At 35.3% G+C, this 15,011-nt stretch overlaps 2 protein-coding genes and 1 pseudogene across 2 annotated transcripts; 1 reads left to right on the top strand and 2 right to left on the bottom strand.

Moving 5' to 3' along the window:
* Window positions 1-1,104: 1,104 nt before the first annotated feature.
* LOC110817210 (Myb/SANT-like DNA-binding domain protein) lies at window positions 1,105-7,902 on the top strand. The gene is made up of 3 exons (XM_022045653.2): window positions 1,105-1,262; window positions 6,229-6,590; window positions 6,683-7,902. The coding sequence occupies exons 2-3, from the start codon at window positions 6,237-6,239 to the stop codon at window positions 7,238-7,240; spliced, it is 912 nt and encodes a 303-aa protein (XP_021901345.1). The 5' UTR covers window positions 1,105-1,262; window positions 6,229-6,236; the 3' UTR covers window positions 7,241-7,902.
* A 205-nt stretch (window positions 7,903-8,107) lies between these two features.
* Window positions 8,108-11,505, bottom strand: CRR22 (Pentatricopeptide repeat (PPR) superfamily protein). Its single transcript, XM_022045646.2, has one exon. It carries the CDS (start codon window positions 11,144-11,146, stop codon window positions 8,714-8,716), a length of 2,433 nt encoding a protein of 810 aa, XP_021901338.2. The 5' UTR covers window positions 11,147-11,505; the 3' UTR covers window positions 8,108-8,713.
* A 1,842-nt stretch (window positions 11,506-13,347) lies between these two features.
* Window positions 13,348-14,879, bottom strand: LOC110817217 (protein ELC pseudogene; annotated as a pseudogene).
* Window positions 14,880-15,011: the final 132 nt, after the last annotated feature.

The raw sequence follows: 15,011 nt of genomic DNA, 5'->3' as shown, positions 1-15,011 counted from the left end.
AAATTTTAATTTTCAGTTACTTAATTCTATTATTATACTTCAAGTGGAAAATATAAATAAAGTATGTATTTATTTACTTGTATATATTTACTTTTGGGCTTAGTTTTTGAATTATATTTTGTTTTATCTATCATTTATAAGATATTTAAATTAATAAATAAAATAAATTAGTATAAATAATATATGTCGACCTCGTTATTTATTTTTATAAAATAACATGTTTTAAAAATCATGACTTATGCTACATAAATAGTTTATGATAACTATTTATGCCACGTAATATGTTAGAAATTTATTAAATTTTTAATAATTTACAATTTTTTTTAATACAAAAGTGCATTAATCTATTACTTAATATGTTGAGAAATAAATTCATAATTAAAAATAAAAATACTGTTTTGTTTATTTTTTATTCATTGTGTCACTTTTATTTTATTTTATATTACTAATTATCTAATATCCATATATGATCATGCGACATTATTATATATTATTTATAGTATATATTATTTAATATAAATTTAATAATACCATTTAATCAAGTAAAAATTATACAATAAGAAATATAATATATAATTTAATGCAATAATATATAATGATTAATATCCTGATCTAGCATATGAAAATTTTAAAAATACAAACTTCTGAGAGCAAACGATAATAACAATTATAAATATATTTTATAAAATTTTCTTAAAAATTTTAAATTTTTTTAATAATTTATTCGATGATATTTTAATTTTTTATTTTTTAAAATAATTATAATTTATTTTAAGAATAAAAATAAATTATAAATTAAAAATATAATCGAAACTGATATATAAAAATAAAAAATAAAATATTTCGTATTAATAATAAGTAATTTAATCTTAAATCTTATGTTTTTCCAAATTACAATAATTATTCTATAAGTGCCTTCAAATAATAGACTAATGTAACTATATCAAAGTGAGGAATTCGTGATAATTCATCCATAGACTTGTACAAACATTATAAATTAGGACATGAATAAAATAACTATATAAGCAGACAGATTTTAATTCAAAAAAAAGAAAAAGGATACTATGAACTTTTTAGAAACCAAATATGCCCTTGAAGAATTCTCATAATTCCAATACATGTCCTTCATATAAAAACGCCACTTTCCCTTTTCTCTCTCCACGACAGTCTGCAACTTGAATACCATTTCTCTTTTCGCTGTGAGATTTGGTTACTCAATTGACTTCTCTTGCTGATTACGAGTTCAACTAGTTGAATAATTGGTGAGACTTTCTCTCTTTGTATATTTCTTATGAAAATTTTTGTTGTTTTAACAATTAGCAATTTATTAGGTTACTTTCCAATTGATTGATGAAACACGATAGTGTGAACTAAATGTGATTGTCTTGGTAGTTTACATGGAATGGCTTGAATATACAAGAAATGGTTGCTAGAGATTTTTTCTTTTATTTTATTTTTTCTTAAATATTTAGCAAGGTTTTAAAGTTAAACTGTGGATTTTGCTGATTCTCCGATCATGTGTGATGGGAAGATTTTCTTGCTCAGTGGTTTTTTTTTTTTCAAGTTGTGGTTTATCTCGTGGTTTTTGCTGATTTTAATACTTTAGTGCTTTAGTTATTGGTTTTGATCTTAAGGGTCATATGGAACTTCTCACCAGTGGGGATCTGTTAACTATTGCTATAAACAAATACTAATGGTGGTTTGGCAAAGGGTTGAATTGAAGAGAGAGGAGAGAGTTGCTACGTAGACGGGGTTAGGGTTAATGTCAGTATGGGAATAAATAGTGGTGTCAGATTCATTTTTTTCTAACACTTCATTTTTTCAAACCCCTGATTTTCCTTAATTCAGATTTCTTAGTAGCAAATCCTATATCATATACTGTTTAGATTTGTATTTCAAGATAAAATGAGGTTGCTAGGTGGCACAGTTTCTATGCGATGTTCGTGTCGCAATTAAACATTATACTTCTTTTCACGTGGGTGCTTCAGAGTTGAAAAGGTTCTGAATAAAAACTATGAAGAACATCTTTTGCCATTTGAACAACTGCTCTTGGTGGTTAAAATACTATTCCAGTTTGTATGTAATCTTATGGGCATAGGGAATCTATAATCCCTTTAGCGATATAGTGTCTTCAGCTGATAAAAGTTTGTTTAGACTTCGACTTAGCAACCTTTTTATCATCTTCTACATTTTTCTTTAGTTGCTTCTCAAAAGTGTCCGTTAGACATTTTAAGTGCTATGTGGATGATCTAGTATACCTTCTTGATATGCATATTCATATATTCTCCATTTAAAACTTCATGTTGAACGTTCTACTGCTTAGATACACGCAGTTTACACGATTGTATTGAGCTTTTCCTCAAAATTTTTACCTTTTCTCGTGGTTGACTGTTGTCTGGCTGTTGCCGCACTGAAACAAGAAGATTTCATATATGCTAAAAGTCTCTAGCAATAACAATGGCATGTTTGGTTTTGCTTTTGGTGTGGCTTTTTATTAAAGCCTAGCCTTCTGTAAGTTAGTATCAGTGGATCATCATTAGTTGGTTGTCTGTTCTTTTTTTGCCCAGAGAAAGTAAGTATCTATGACTTTGAAGAATCAACCATGTAGCAGCTTTTTCAAAATAATAAATTTTGCTTTCATGGGAAAACAAGGCAGAGAATATATGATTTTTTTAGTTTCCAAATGTGAGCATATAAATATATTAATGGGATATATAAATGTATCTAAATTTTCTTAAACATACTTTGTTCATTTTCTTATGCTCTTCTGAACACAGACTCTAAAATCATCTTCTGTCTTTCCTGTAAAAATTTTGTTGTGAGTTCTCATTTTACTACACATGTAGGATTTTTGGCAATGATAGGATTAAGATTCTGCTAAACTAGAATTCAATAATTATAGAACTATATTGCATGAAATTTTTTTTATTTTTTATATAGTTAGAAAGAATAGACATGGCTAAGGATATAAACATAATTCTTAATAACGACTAGATGGCTGGTAACCCCAAATATATCTCTTTCTCCTGTTAAATACAATGTAGTTATGTTGTATGATACAATGTAGTTATGTTGTATTTTGACTGTGACTTTAAAGCACCATTTTGCAAAAAAAAAAAGAAAAAGGAAAAAACTTTAAAAGCAATACTACCAACAAATATTAGGTACAACACCTTCTATAATATTCCATGCAATAAGGGTTAGCAAACATTCTAGTTGTAATTATATTTATGTTATCCATCCAATTATAGCATTGAATTTTTGTTTTTGAATGGTAGTTCCCAAAAAAGGTACTTCTATATCAAAAAAGTGTATAGTAAAAATCTTGGAAAAGAAGGGATATTGGGCGACATTGAAAGCCTTTTTGTTTTCGAAATCTCCTTCACCATAGCATAACCAAAAACTTTTGTTGCATAGGGAATTTTTACTTTTTGAAATATTGTTGCATAGGCAATTTTTATTTTTTGATATATTGTTGCATAGGGAATTCAAAAACTAAAGGCAATCTTTTGTTGCAAAAACTTGTTCCACATAGCATAACCAAGGAGGGCCTCTTCGTTCATAATAAAGGATATGGTCTTAAAACCAATAGTCCTGGCAACACAAAATATTATGCAAAAGATACAAATGCTCATTGTCAAGATGCAGTTGATATAAGGAAGTAAGAGAATTCAATAGCTAAGTAGTCTTCACATTTGGAAGATCCTTAGTTCTTGAGTTTTCTATTTGTCAGTTTGTTAAGCGTTGGTTATTAAGTCAATTGGGTCAATTGTAACAACTCCAGCTTTAATAGAGGGAGTACAGTATGCTTTTGAAATAAGAATATTATTCGTTCTTCTTCACCTTTGATTTCTTCCCTTTTTGGCCTTTTTTTCTGTTATTTCTGTTGGTACACATCTATGGTCCAGCAAGTGATACCAAACTGATGATCATGGCAAGTGTCGGTAACACAGGCAATTAGGAATTCGAGAAACTTGAAGAAAGTCAAGAACATGGTGAAATCACTTAGTTAGGCAAACAACAAGAACCAAGATCAAACGCTTCTTAGTATATTGAAGAGTTCACCAGAAAACAAGTTGTACAATTGCAAACAATCAACTAAGAAGGAGGATTGACTCCAACTACTGACCTAGAACAAGATCAACTACGTGAAGTTGTCTTCTCCAAGTTTCAGAGTCCTGAAAGCTATTCAATATGAACCAGTCAACATGAACCAATGAGCCACCTGATGTTCGCATCAAATCCTGAAACCATACACAAATTCATATACTAGCAACTACCCATTAGAATCAGTCCCATAACCCTTAAACATCAAGATGAGATCACCAACAATTCCCTTGAATAGAAACAAATTCTGAAATCTCCACTCAAGTCACTGAGATCTAATTTCCCAACTTATATGGTGATAATTCCAGGGGATGTGTTTTTGTACATTAGAGGTACTTGAATTGGAGAAATTTCTATCTAGCGTAAAAATGAAGGCAACTTCCAGACATATCGAAGACTAGGAGTTATAGGCACATCAAATATAGATGAAATCTCAAATTACAAGAGAACAGCCAAATTCAAAGGATTATGTTGAAGTATTGAACAGAAGATTTGATGACTTGACTCTATGTGACCCTTTTTCTCTTTTGAAATATCAAGTGTAAAGTATAGTATTAACAATGGCACCAAAGGGGTGCCAAGCCCATATACAAAATCTTTACATATCAATTAAAATATCAATAAGGTCCCCTAACTCCTCGATCAAGTGAGGAGAATGACCCATTAACGACTCTCTGTGACCCTACGGCAGCATTTACTAAGCTCACCCAGCAAACTATAATCTAGAGCTATATTGAAGAGTTTGACTTTCTTTTACATGAAGTCTCACTACCTCCAAAATACACTGAACCGCCCAATTTGAGACATCATGTTGTATCATTTGTTTGAGCTACAAGAAGCACATTGTCGACCGAACTTTTCCCGGATAGCAACCCAAATCACCCTTGTTAACTAATTTCAGAATTCGAACCTTGTTTGCTGCCTACTTTTAAGGCTATGTTTGGAATGACTACAGAAATTTTGTAAAATTCATTTGCAAATTCACGTTTAGTTCAACCGGTAGATGGTGAAAATTATAAGAATGTAAAAAAAGGATCTTATACAATATTCTAAGTAGAGTTCCATGTGAAATCTATTTTTTTCTCATGTCAGTACAAATTACAACTGAAATTCCACAAAATTCTTGGTTTTATTCCAAACATATCCTAAACATTCTTTTGTTAATTAATCCTGCTGACACCATCATTCTTTGCTAACCTCGCCAATGGAATTGCCTTTTATCCCTTTGTCAACTATTTTCAAGCAAACCTCCTTCTGGAACCAATTCCCCTCCTTGAAGACTGGAATTGCGAGCAAGAGAGCCAAAATCAGTAGCTCTATTGAGATGGAAGTTAACACTGGGTCTCGCATAAAATTTATAGCTGTTTATGCAATTTTATACTGCTTATAGCTGAAGCTGATGCTTTTTATTGTATAAGTGCTCCTTTAGTTGTTCTAGTTCAAATTGAGTAGAAAATTTGTGTTTGTTTGAGCTCAAGCTGAATCTAAGCAGAAGTACAAGAAGCCGAAACAAACAAAGCCTTTGTTGAATGAGGATTCTCTTTGGTGGTATTCATCAGGATGCCCCTCTTGAGAGGTGGACTATGTTGGTGGGTGCTAGATAAATAGGATCTTTTCTCTACTTGATAATATGATTTTTATATCTGATTTATAAAATGTCCTTTTTTAGTAAAATCTTAAATGCCTGACATTGAAGACTGACCTAACTTTTTAAGGTTTGTTTTTTAAGAAGCATATTAATTTTCAAATCAAAGGGAAATCATGAGTTTTCTTTCTTTTTTTTTTTTTTGAGAAAGAGGTTTGCTTTTGTAGCTTTTATTTTCAAATTGCCAGCTGCCATTGACATAATGTCTCCATGATTGGAGCTATAATACTGACTATGCATTTATTTCTTTCAAAAAAAAAAAAAACTAACTATGCATTTATATAGAAAGTTGATTGCTTAGCTGGATCACTATTTTGATTTAATGGTTATGCTAGAGATGCGATGCCAAAAGTGCTTAGCTGTTAATCTTGTCCTTGCTATTATGCTCTTACTTACCTATTGTGGCCCAGATTTCATGATAAATGTGCTCACTCATGCCCAAACATACTCAAATATGTAGTTACCTGATTTTACAGACTTAGGAATGGACCATTATGACTTGCAAGGACAGAGAAGGGGAATGAAGCATAAAGGAAGGAATGTTGTTTGGTCAATTGCGATGGATAAGTGTCTAATAGAAGCTCTTGCTATTCAGGCAAAAAATGGAAATAAAATTGACAAGTGCTTTAATGAAAATGCATATACTGCAGCTTGTATTGCTGTGAACAGTCACTTTAACTTAAACTTGAATAATCAAAAGGTTGTTAATCGCCTTAAGACCATAAAGAAGAGATATAAGGTGATGCGGGATATGCTAAGTCAAGATGGATTCAGATGGAATCCAAATACGAAGACCATTGAATCTGATAACGATGATCTTTGGAAGAGATATATTGCAGTAAGTTTCTTTCTTTCTCCTTTATATTTATTTTCTTTCATTATTTTATTAATCCATGATGTTTTGTTGATGAGCTTCAAATGATTGGAAAGGCACATCCAGATGCAAGAGCGTTTCGAGGAAAGCAAATTGAGATGTACGATGAACTGAAAATTGTTTGTGGTAATTATCAAGCGCCAAGCCGTTGGGCTAAGATGAAGGAAGGGAGCCATGCCACCGAGTTTAAAAATTGTGAAGAAGATTCTGCTTCATTCTCTTCAAGTTCAGAAGAACTAAGTGACACAGATGGAACAGAGTCATACACTGGGACACAAGAGTATATGCAAGATGGTAGTCAAGACCCTCCTCTGATTCAGCCTCTTAAACAACTTCCAAAAAGACCCCGTGGTTCAGATGCCCTTCAGGAGGCAATGTTGGCAGTGGCATCTAGCATTCGACGCCTGGCTGATGCAATGGAGCGAGGTAAAGCCACAATTAATACTTCAGAACTCTTACAGGCTGTGATGGAGGTTGATGGCTTGGATGAGGCAAAACAGATGTATGCTTTTGAGTATTTGAATGCTGACCCTATTAAAGCAAGAGCTTTCATGACATACAATGCGAGAATGAGAAAGATTTATCTATTTCGACAATTTTGGTGGTGGAAGTGATGGACCAGCCCCTTTTTCTTGGTATATAATTGACAATATTGTGAGAAGTTGTTTGAGGATATTTGCACAGCTTCTTTGGATCCATGTTTATGGTGAATGTACAGATAATGGATGCTCTCAAGTTGACGTTGCATGGTTTGTGACTATGACTAGTACCATAGAGAACCATTTTTAGCCACTTCCCTGCCTAATTTCATGGTGAAGCTAGTTGTAGATGTAAGATATCATCTCTCTTGGAATTTTAGCTCTGTTGAAAGTCACTTGGTTTTTGCTGCTTTTTCAATATAGATATAATCTGTGAACATCTCTATTTTTTCCTTTAGGGCCCGGACTTTTTTCTTTTTCTTTTTCCTTGTTTTCCTTGGAGGTGTGACAAAGTACCATTTTGCAAGTCTTGGCTGCGGGGCAAGAGTCTGATGATGATTGAAGTTATATGGTTATCCATGTCACTGTTTGATTGTATTTTAGCTCAATCTAGCAGGAGAAAAGAATGTAATTGTATTTTCATTACAAACCCATCATTGTTGTGCTGATTTCTCTAGATAGAAGACAGTATTAGCTAACCAAAGGGGATGCTTACTTGAGTGATTGTACGTTCAGCTTGTCTGCATCTCTGACCTTTTTGCATCAGAGGAATCAAATGTGCACTTCAGTAATCTTCATTTCTGGGGCACATTTTTTTTAAATCATTTTGAAGCCCAATTACCTGTGTACCCTAACTTTAATTAAACTCGCTAGCGTGCTTTTGGTTTTGTTAGTTTTTAACAAAATTGTTGAAGAATTGTAGCAGAGATAAATTAGCTTTATACCGTATCTAACGCTGAGCAGTTCTTCACAACAGTTCAAAAGAAGGCTCTCATGATCCTCTTGCCTCGTGGAAAAAAATTTTTTATTCCAAAGAATATGTACATGCATGTGGGTCAACGTAAAAAATTTGTATAAATATACATCGTGTAATGTTACAGTAGTTTCCTACTTTCTCTCAGCCTATTGTGTCATTTAAAAGTTCAAAGATAGGCGAAGGCCGGGAGTGTGATAACTTTTCATCATCATGTTACACGACTTTGAAGGATAACCAAATCAGAATTCAGAAACCTGATCTGTTTATACATAGGTATGGTGTGGCTCATTTTTAATTTAATTCTTCATGATGAATTCTTATTCTAACTCTATATTAGTTTTAATATACATAACTGGAACCTAATTTTTTGTGTTTGAATTACCATTATTTTCACCTTGAAATTTTTGATCGAGAAATTCAATTTCCACTTCTCGAAGAGTAACATGAGTTCCCACCATCAAAAATTTCAAAGTAAAAACTAGAGTAACTTAAACACATCAAATATGTCCTGCTATGCATATTAAAGCTCTAATATAAAAACTATAACTTGGTAATTGATTAAGAATAGAATGAAAACTCATAAACCTGGGATGGAAGCTGGTAGACAACTCCCAAGAATCAAGATTCCAGCTTCACCAGTAATCTCCACAAGAACATGCCCCATTCTTGAAATGATGGAACCGGTGCATGTCTCGAACAATTATTTCCCGTCCAGTCACAAGCGAAATATACTTGGTTGCATTATGACAATCACCACAAACTCTTAGGTTCTTTCTAATATGTATGGTTGTACCAGGATTTGTATTCAACAGTGCAAACGCAATGGCCAGCTTCTCGCTATGGCTACTGAGCAGCTGCTGCTTAACATCGTCTTCCACATCATGAATTGAATCTGTGTCAGGCATGTAACCAGCAGTCTTGACGTCATCTAAGAGATTCTCAAGAAAAGCATAGATCTTTTTGGATTGAGGGTGACTTGTGCTTCCAGAGTAGAAAGTGTGAACTTCACTCCTCAACTCCACTAAACTGCATCCAGGAGTTTTTTGCAGCCCTTTTCTCTCCATCAATGTCCTTACTTTGGCGAACTTGTCCCATTTTGAAGCCATTGCATATATATTTGCAAGCAATACATGGTAACCCCCTTCATCTGGGTTCAACTCGAAAAGTTTGTTTGCTGCCTTCTCTCCTAACTCGACATTTTTATGAATTCTGCATGCACCCAACATGGCACCATATACATTGATTGCCGGTTGAATTGGCATCTTCTGAATGAAGTCCCATGCATCATCAAGCTTGCCAGCTCGACCAAGAAGGTCAACCATGGCTCCATAGTGATCCATGGAAGGCTCTATGCCATAATCCTTCTTCATAGTGCTGAAATAACTGAGCCCCTCTTCCACCAAACCAGAGTGGCTGCAAGCAGATAGCATACAAAGAAATGTTACATCATTAGGTTTGGATATCCCTTTCTGCATATCTTCAAACAGTTCTACAGCAGCTTTTCCAAGACCGTGTGTTCCATATCCATCTATCATAACATTCCATGTCGTGACATGCCTTTCATCCATCATATCAAAGATCTTTCTTGCAGTGCAAACATCCCCACATTTGGCATACATATCAACAAGAGCAGTCAACACAAAAATGTTCTTGTCGAAACAATTTCTCACCACAAGTCCATGAATCCACTTTGCCTGACGCGTAACAGACAACTCTGCTAGCGCAGGAATCACACTCACCATTGTAAATGAGTCCGGTTCAATATTCTGCAGTCGCATCTTGCAGAAGTAACTCAAAGCCTCGTTTACACACCCATTTTGTGCAAAACCCAATATCATTGCATTCCAAGACACAATGGTTTTACCTTGCAAGTTTTCAAATATATCAGCTGCAATATCAACTTTCTTACACTTGCAATACATGGAAATCAAAGAGTTCAACACCGAAACATTTGAGCCAAGTTTCCCTTGATCTATTAATTTGTGCATGAACTTTCCCATCTGAAGATCACCCAAATCAGCACATGCATGTAAAATGCCCATTATAGTGACATCTGTAGGTTCCACTCCTTCATCCAACATCTTCTTAAAAATTGACATTGCTTCCTCAGGATCTTCACTTTGTACATAACCATCAATCATAGAATTCCAGGAAACAACTGTCCTTTGCTTCATCCCATTGAAAATCATCCTGGCAGTCCCTACAGATCCACATTTCGAATACATGTCAACCAGAGCCGTTGAAATATTTACTAAAGACTGGTACCCATTTCGCAGAACATAGCCATGAATTGCCTTGCCAATTCTTAAAGATCCTACAACTGCTGCAGCAGGCAAAATGGACACAACAGTGATAGAATCAGGCTTCTGACCCTCCTCATGCATCCGCATAAGCAACGCCAGTGCAATCCTTGCTAATCCATTCTGCGCATAACCAGCGACAATGGTATTCCAAGAAACTAAGTCTCTGTGAGTCATTCTGTCGAACATCTTATGTGCTTCGCCAACCTGCCTACATTTTGCATACAAATTTACAACCGCAGTCATGCCGAACAACTCGCAACTGAATCCACTAGTTATCAACTGACCATGAATCTCCTTTCCCCTCCTAAGATCTGCTTTATCGCCACAAACTTTCAACAAGTACGTAAAGTTATATACGACGGGCCTCACGTTATCGTATCTCATTCGAGAAAAAAACTTGACAGCGTCGTCTAAAGATGAAACTTTAGCATACCCTTTAAGAATAGTGTGATAAAACACATCGAGCTTATCTTCAACGGGCTCAAAAACACGAATAGCATCGGTTAAGCTACCGTAGTTGCAGAACAAGCTGATAAGCTTGGTTTGGAAAAGAAATTCATTGTACAGGCCGTTCTTGATGATGAGAGGGAGGATTTGGCGGAGCTCTGTCAATGAAGTGCAGAGCTCGAGCAGGACAGCTGTCGGGTGCTTGTAGACATGAGAAGGAATGTGGGTTCTCTGGGAGAGAGTGTGAAGGATTGCAGGGGAATTTTGGGGAGATTTTTGCAGTGTAATTGTGGGTTGTAGGAGCAATGAGCTCATCTTTGTGCCTTGCTGTACATTTAAATCTCCAGTATAATTTTGGTTTGCAGGGGTCTATGGATTATGAACTGGTTTGCTGCACAGAGCTTCGCGGCGATAGAGCCAGAAACAAGATTCATTCTGGGTGGCATTAAAACATTTTATCAAGTTTTGAACTTTTTTTTCAAAATTATCCTAATTTTAACTTTTTAGCCTTAACATTTGATTTCTTTCTCAGTTGGGTCCTACTAGTCCTATACATTTTCAATTTAATTCTTATGTCAATCAAATTGTTGTTCTATTTTCGAAAAAAGAAAATTTTGTGTTACAAATAAGGAAGGATAGGAAGTTGGATGAGAAGAATGAGTTTTCCGTAAAATCTTACTACACTTTTATATAGTTAAAAGGAGACAATGATAATAATGTGATTGACTCATTCAGACAAATCTAAAAAATTACAGCTCCCCATAAAATGGCTTTCTTTGCTTGTGAAGTTTCAAGATAAGTACTTTGACCATTGATATGTTAAAGAGATGGGACAATGTTTTTGTTAGCAGATGTTACTCATGCAAAGCTGATGAGGAAACATATGACCACATTTTATTATTTTACCCGGTCACACACAACTTATGGATGTCGGTTTTTGGGATGATGGGGTGAGTTGGATAATAGCGAGTAATGTTAATAAATAATTGTAGGCATTGACAAGTTTTTGTGAAAAAAAATATTTATTTTTGATTTCACTTATCATTTTTTAAGTTGTGTAAAAAGAAAAAAATGTTAAGAGTTTTTAAACATATTGAAACGAACTTGTAAACATAAAAAATAGATAGTTAAATACTTTTGCTTCTATTTTACTTTATCATGACATATTACATTCGAAAGATTAAGGGTGTATCATCGGCTACTTAATTGATATATAACTTCTATGTAATTGGGTAGTACTCCCTTAATACCTTTTGTAAATAATAATATTTTTATTTTTTATTTAAAAAAAAATATAAGGACCTTCTTTTTCATAATTTTACAGTCATAATATGAATGCTAATGAACAAGCTGGAGAAAAATTTTATACACATATGTTACCCAATTTAGAAGATCTCTTCAACGTTACCAATTCAAGAAATGGCTTAGATGGAGCTCATCCATGATAATGGGGTCAGGAGTAGTTCTACATGTTCTTTTCTGAAAAAATAAAACAAGGGTAAAAACTACCAATGTGCTAGAGGGACAATGGAAAGGAGTTATTACTTTTTCTTTTCTGAAAAAATAAAAGAAAGGTAAAAACTAGGAATATGCTACTTCCTGGTCAAGCATGAATGGTTCAATCAACACTCTCTAACCAGAATCCCGCTTAAACAAGTTAAATGACTACTCGAAAATCAGAAGTAAAACTTCCAGGGTAATTCTTTCATCATGAAACCCTAACTCGACTTAAAAAGTATTGACTGCATACTATTTGAAGCGTCACTTTGATCACTTAATTGGTGATAAGTAAAAATATTACAAGCTAGCAAAGGAGCTGAAATACTTCTAATTCACATTCACAATTCACATTCACAATCAGAAGAGCAGCTACACAGACCGCCAAGATCAATATGAATATGCAAACGAATTCTACAATTTTGTAGGATTCATTTGTTCCAAAGATTGCAAAAACCAAGAACTACAGACAACAAGCTTCTGGCAGATAAATAGCGAGGACAGTACTGATAAATGTAACAGCTAAAGTTTTAAAAGATTGAAACATGCTCTACTACATTGAAATGCTCTATAAGAAGCTGAACTAAAAGCAATAACCAACCAAACACCTAGATGATGAGAGACTGGGTTGCCTCTCAGAATATCAGATAGACTACACTAACATGCTGTGACAGCAGCCAGAGGCAGATAATCAACAAGTAAAGCAAGAATTTTTCTGTTTCAGAAGTGCAGTCCTGATTACACCAGCAAGAGAAGAAAAAAAAAAGAGAGAGAGATACTGAATGAATGGGTAAAAGACCAGCAGAAGATAAATGCATTATGCATTAAGCGCAAAAGCGATGAAATAATCAGGTTCGTCACTACCAAACACAAAGTTTTCTAACAAAGACCAATAACCAATTAATTCTATGAGTAAAATCAGTTTCCTTTCAGTTCAGAGTAATTAGGAACTCAAATTCATTAAGAATACTGAAACATAAAAATAGAGATTTGAGCTTAAAAATATATACAGCACATGATTTCCAGCAGTATCACCTTCTATAAATGCAAATGTATAATTAATATCAAAATTTATCGTTTTGAAAGAACAAACAACAAGTAACTATATCATAAAAGATTAATCGTGTAAAGTTGCAAATTTTCCACAATGACTATATACAAACCCAGAAGCCTGGAGTTTCATGAGACATAATGGTGCAACCTAGCAGCCATGGCAGAAACCTGAGACTGCATCTGGTGGGCGCTAACTTTGGAAGCTGTGGCCCGATGGAAGAATTGTTCTCTAGACAACAATCTCACGTTCCTCAAGTACTGATCAAAAGGCACTGCACCTTCCTGAAGGGCCTTGTCCAAGGAATATACCACATCCTCAATAGCCAAATCAGCGGCTGTGCAATCCAACATTTGGTTTGACAAAGCGTCTATGCAAGCAAATGTATTATCTCCGGCATCAAGATCTTCGAGTTTCTTCGTCTTGCTCTCGTTTTCCTTGATCCAAGCCTCCAACACATCGGTGTTCATCAACACCAATTGCAACTGCTGCTCCAACCCTTCTTTCTCATCCTGCATCTCCTTCAACCCTTTATTGATTCTCTCTTCTCTCGTCTTCAGCACAGCCTGCGCGCTCAACAGCCCTTCTGTTTCAGCTTCCCTCACTGTCCTCATCGCCACCAGGTCTCCGTGAGCCATCTCTACGATCTTATTCATAGCGTTCCTCCTGGACACCTCCCCCGCCTCATCTGTCTTCTGCTGCTCCTGGCGAACCATCCCGGCGGCGACGCTTCCCCCGTAGGGCGACGGCGGGAAGGCCTTGGGCGGCTGCTGAACGAGAACATGACTGGAAACCGCGGGAGAGGGGGATTGTCCAACAGATCCATAACCAGAGGAGGAAGCGGAAAAAGAGGAAGGAGTCTGGAGTCGGCGCTGGGAGTAGAGAGGTGGGTCGCGAGAGAAAAAGGCGGAGAGATTACTAGCGAGATCAAGAAGGTTGGAAGAAGGATAAACCCAGTTATGAAGATAAGGAATGGAGACAAGACCAGAGGGGGTAACATAAGGATGTGGGCGTTTGATAATCATATCGCGAGTTGGGTTAAGATAAACGCAAGGAGGGTGAATAGGGTAGGTGTCGAGAAGCCAAATAATAATCGGTATGTTGTAGGTGACACCCTGAAAGAGCATAGGAATGGTGCCCTCGGCCTGGAGTAGGTTGACTGTGCGGCCATCATTGTGGGTGAAGGTGGAGGTTTTGGGCTCGAGAGCTGGGTAGACGGCGATGAGGTCGAGAAGGTGCTTGCGAATCTGGTACTTGTAGGTCTCGGCATATGGGAGGGAGGAGGGGCCGCGCTGCGAGAGAACGGAGGAAAGGAATTGTTGGATCTGCTGGGGGTTGGGCGTCGCCATTGTTGATTTGCTTAAAGCTTGTGGTAGGTTTTGTTTATTCAAGAGGGAAGGTTTGCGCGTGGAAGAGTGGGTTGGCAGGCTAAGTTTCCCGATTTGAAACGGTATTTATTAAAAAGCATAATTTATTTAAAGTTAAATTACAAATTTAGTCCCCAGTTTTTTTTTTTTTTTTTTGTTTTATAATTTGGCCCTCATCTTTCTTTCGATTCTTAAAATTAAAAGTTTTACTTTCAATTTAAGTATTGAATATCTACCTATCTGAATGAGTGATTTTCTATAAAAA

Source organism: Carica papaya, chromosome 8 (genome assembly GCF_054855325.1).
Source record: "Carica papaya isolate Zhongbai chromosome 8, ASM5485532v1, whole genome shotgun sequence".
Taxonomy (NCBI): domain Eukaryota; kingdom Viridiplantae; phylum Streptophyta; class Magnoliopsida; order Brassicales; family Caricaceae; genus Carica; species Carica papaya.
Note: the sequence above shows the minus strand (reverse complement) of the source record. Positions and strands in the feature narration are given on the sequence as shown.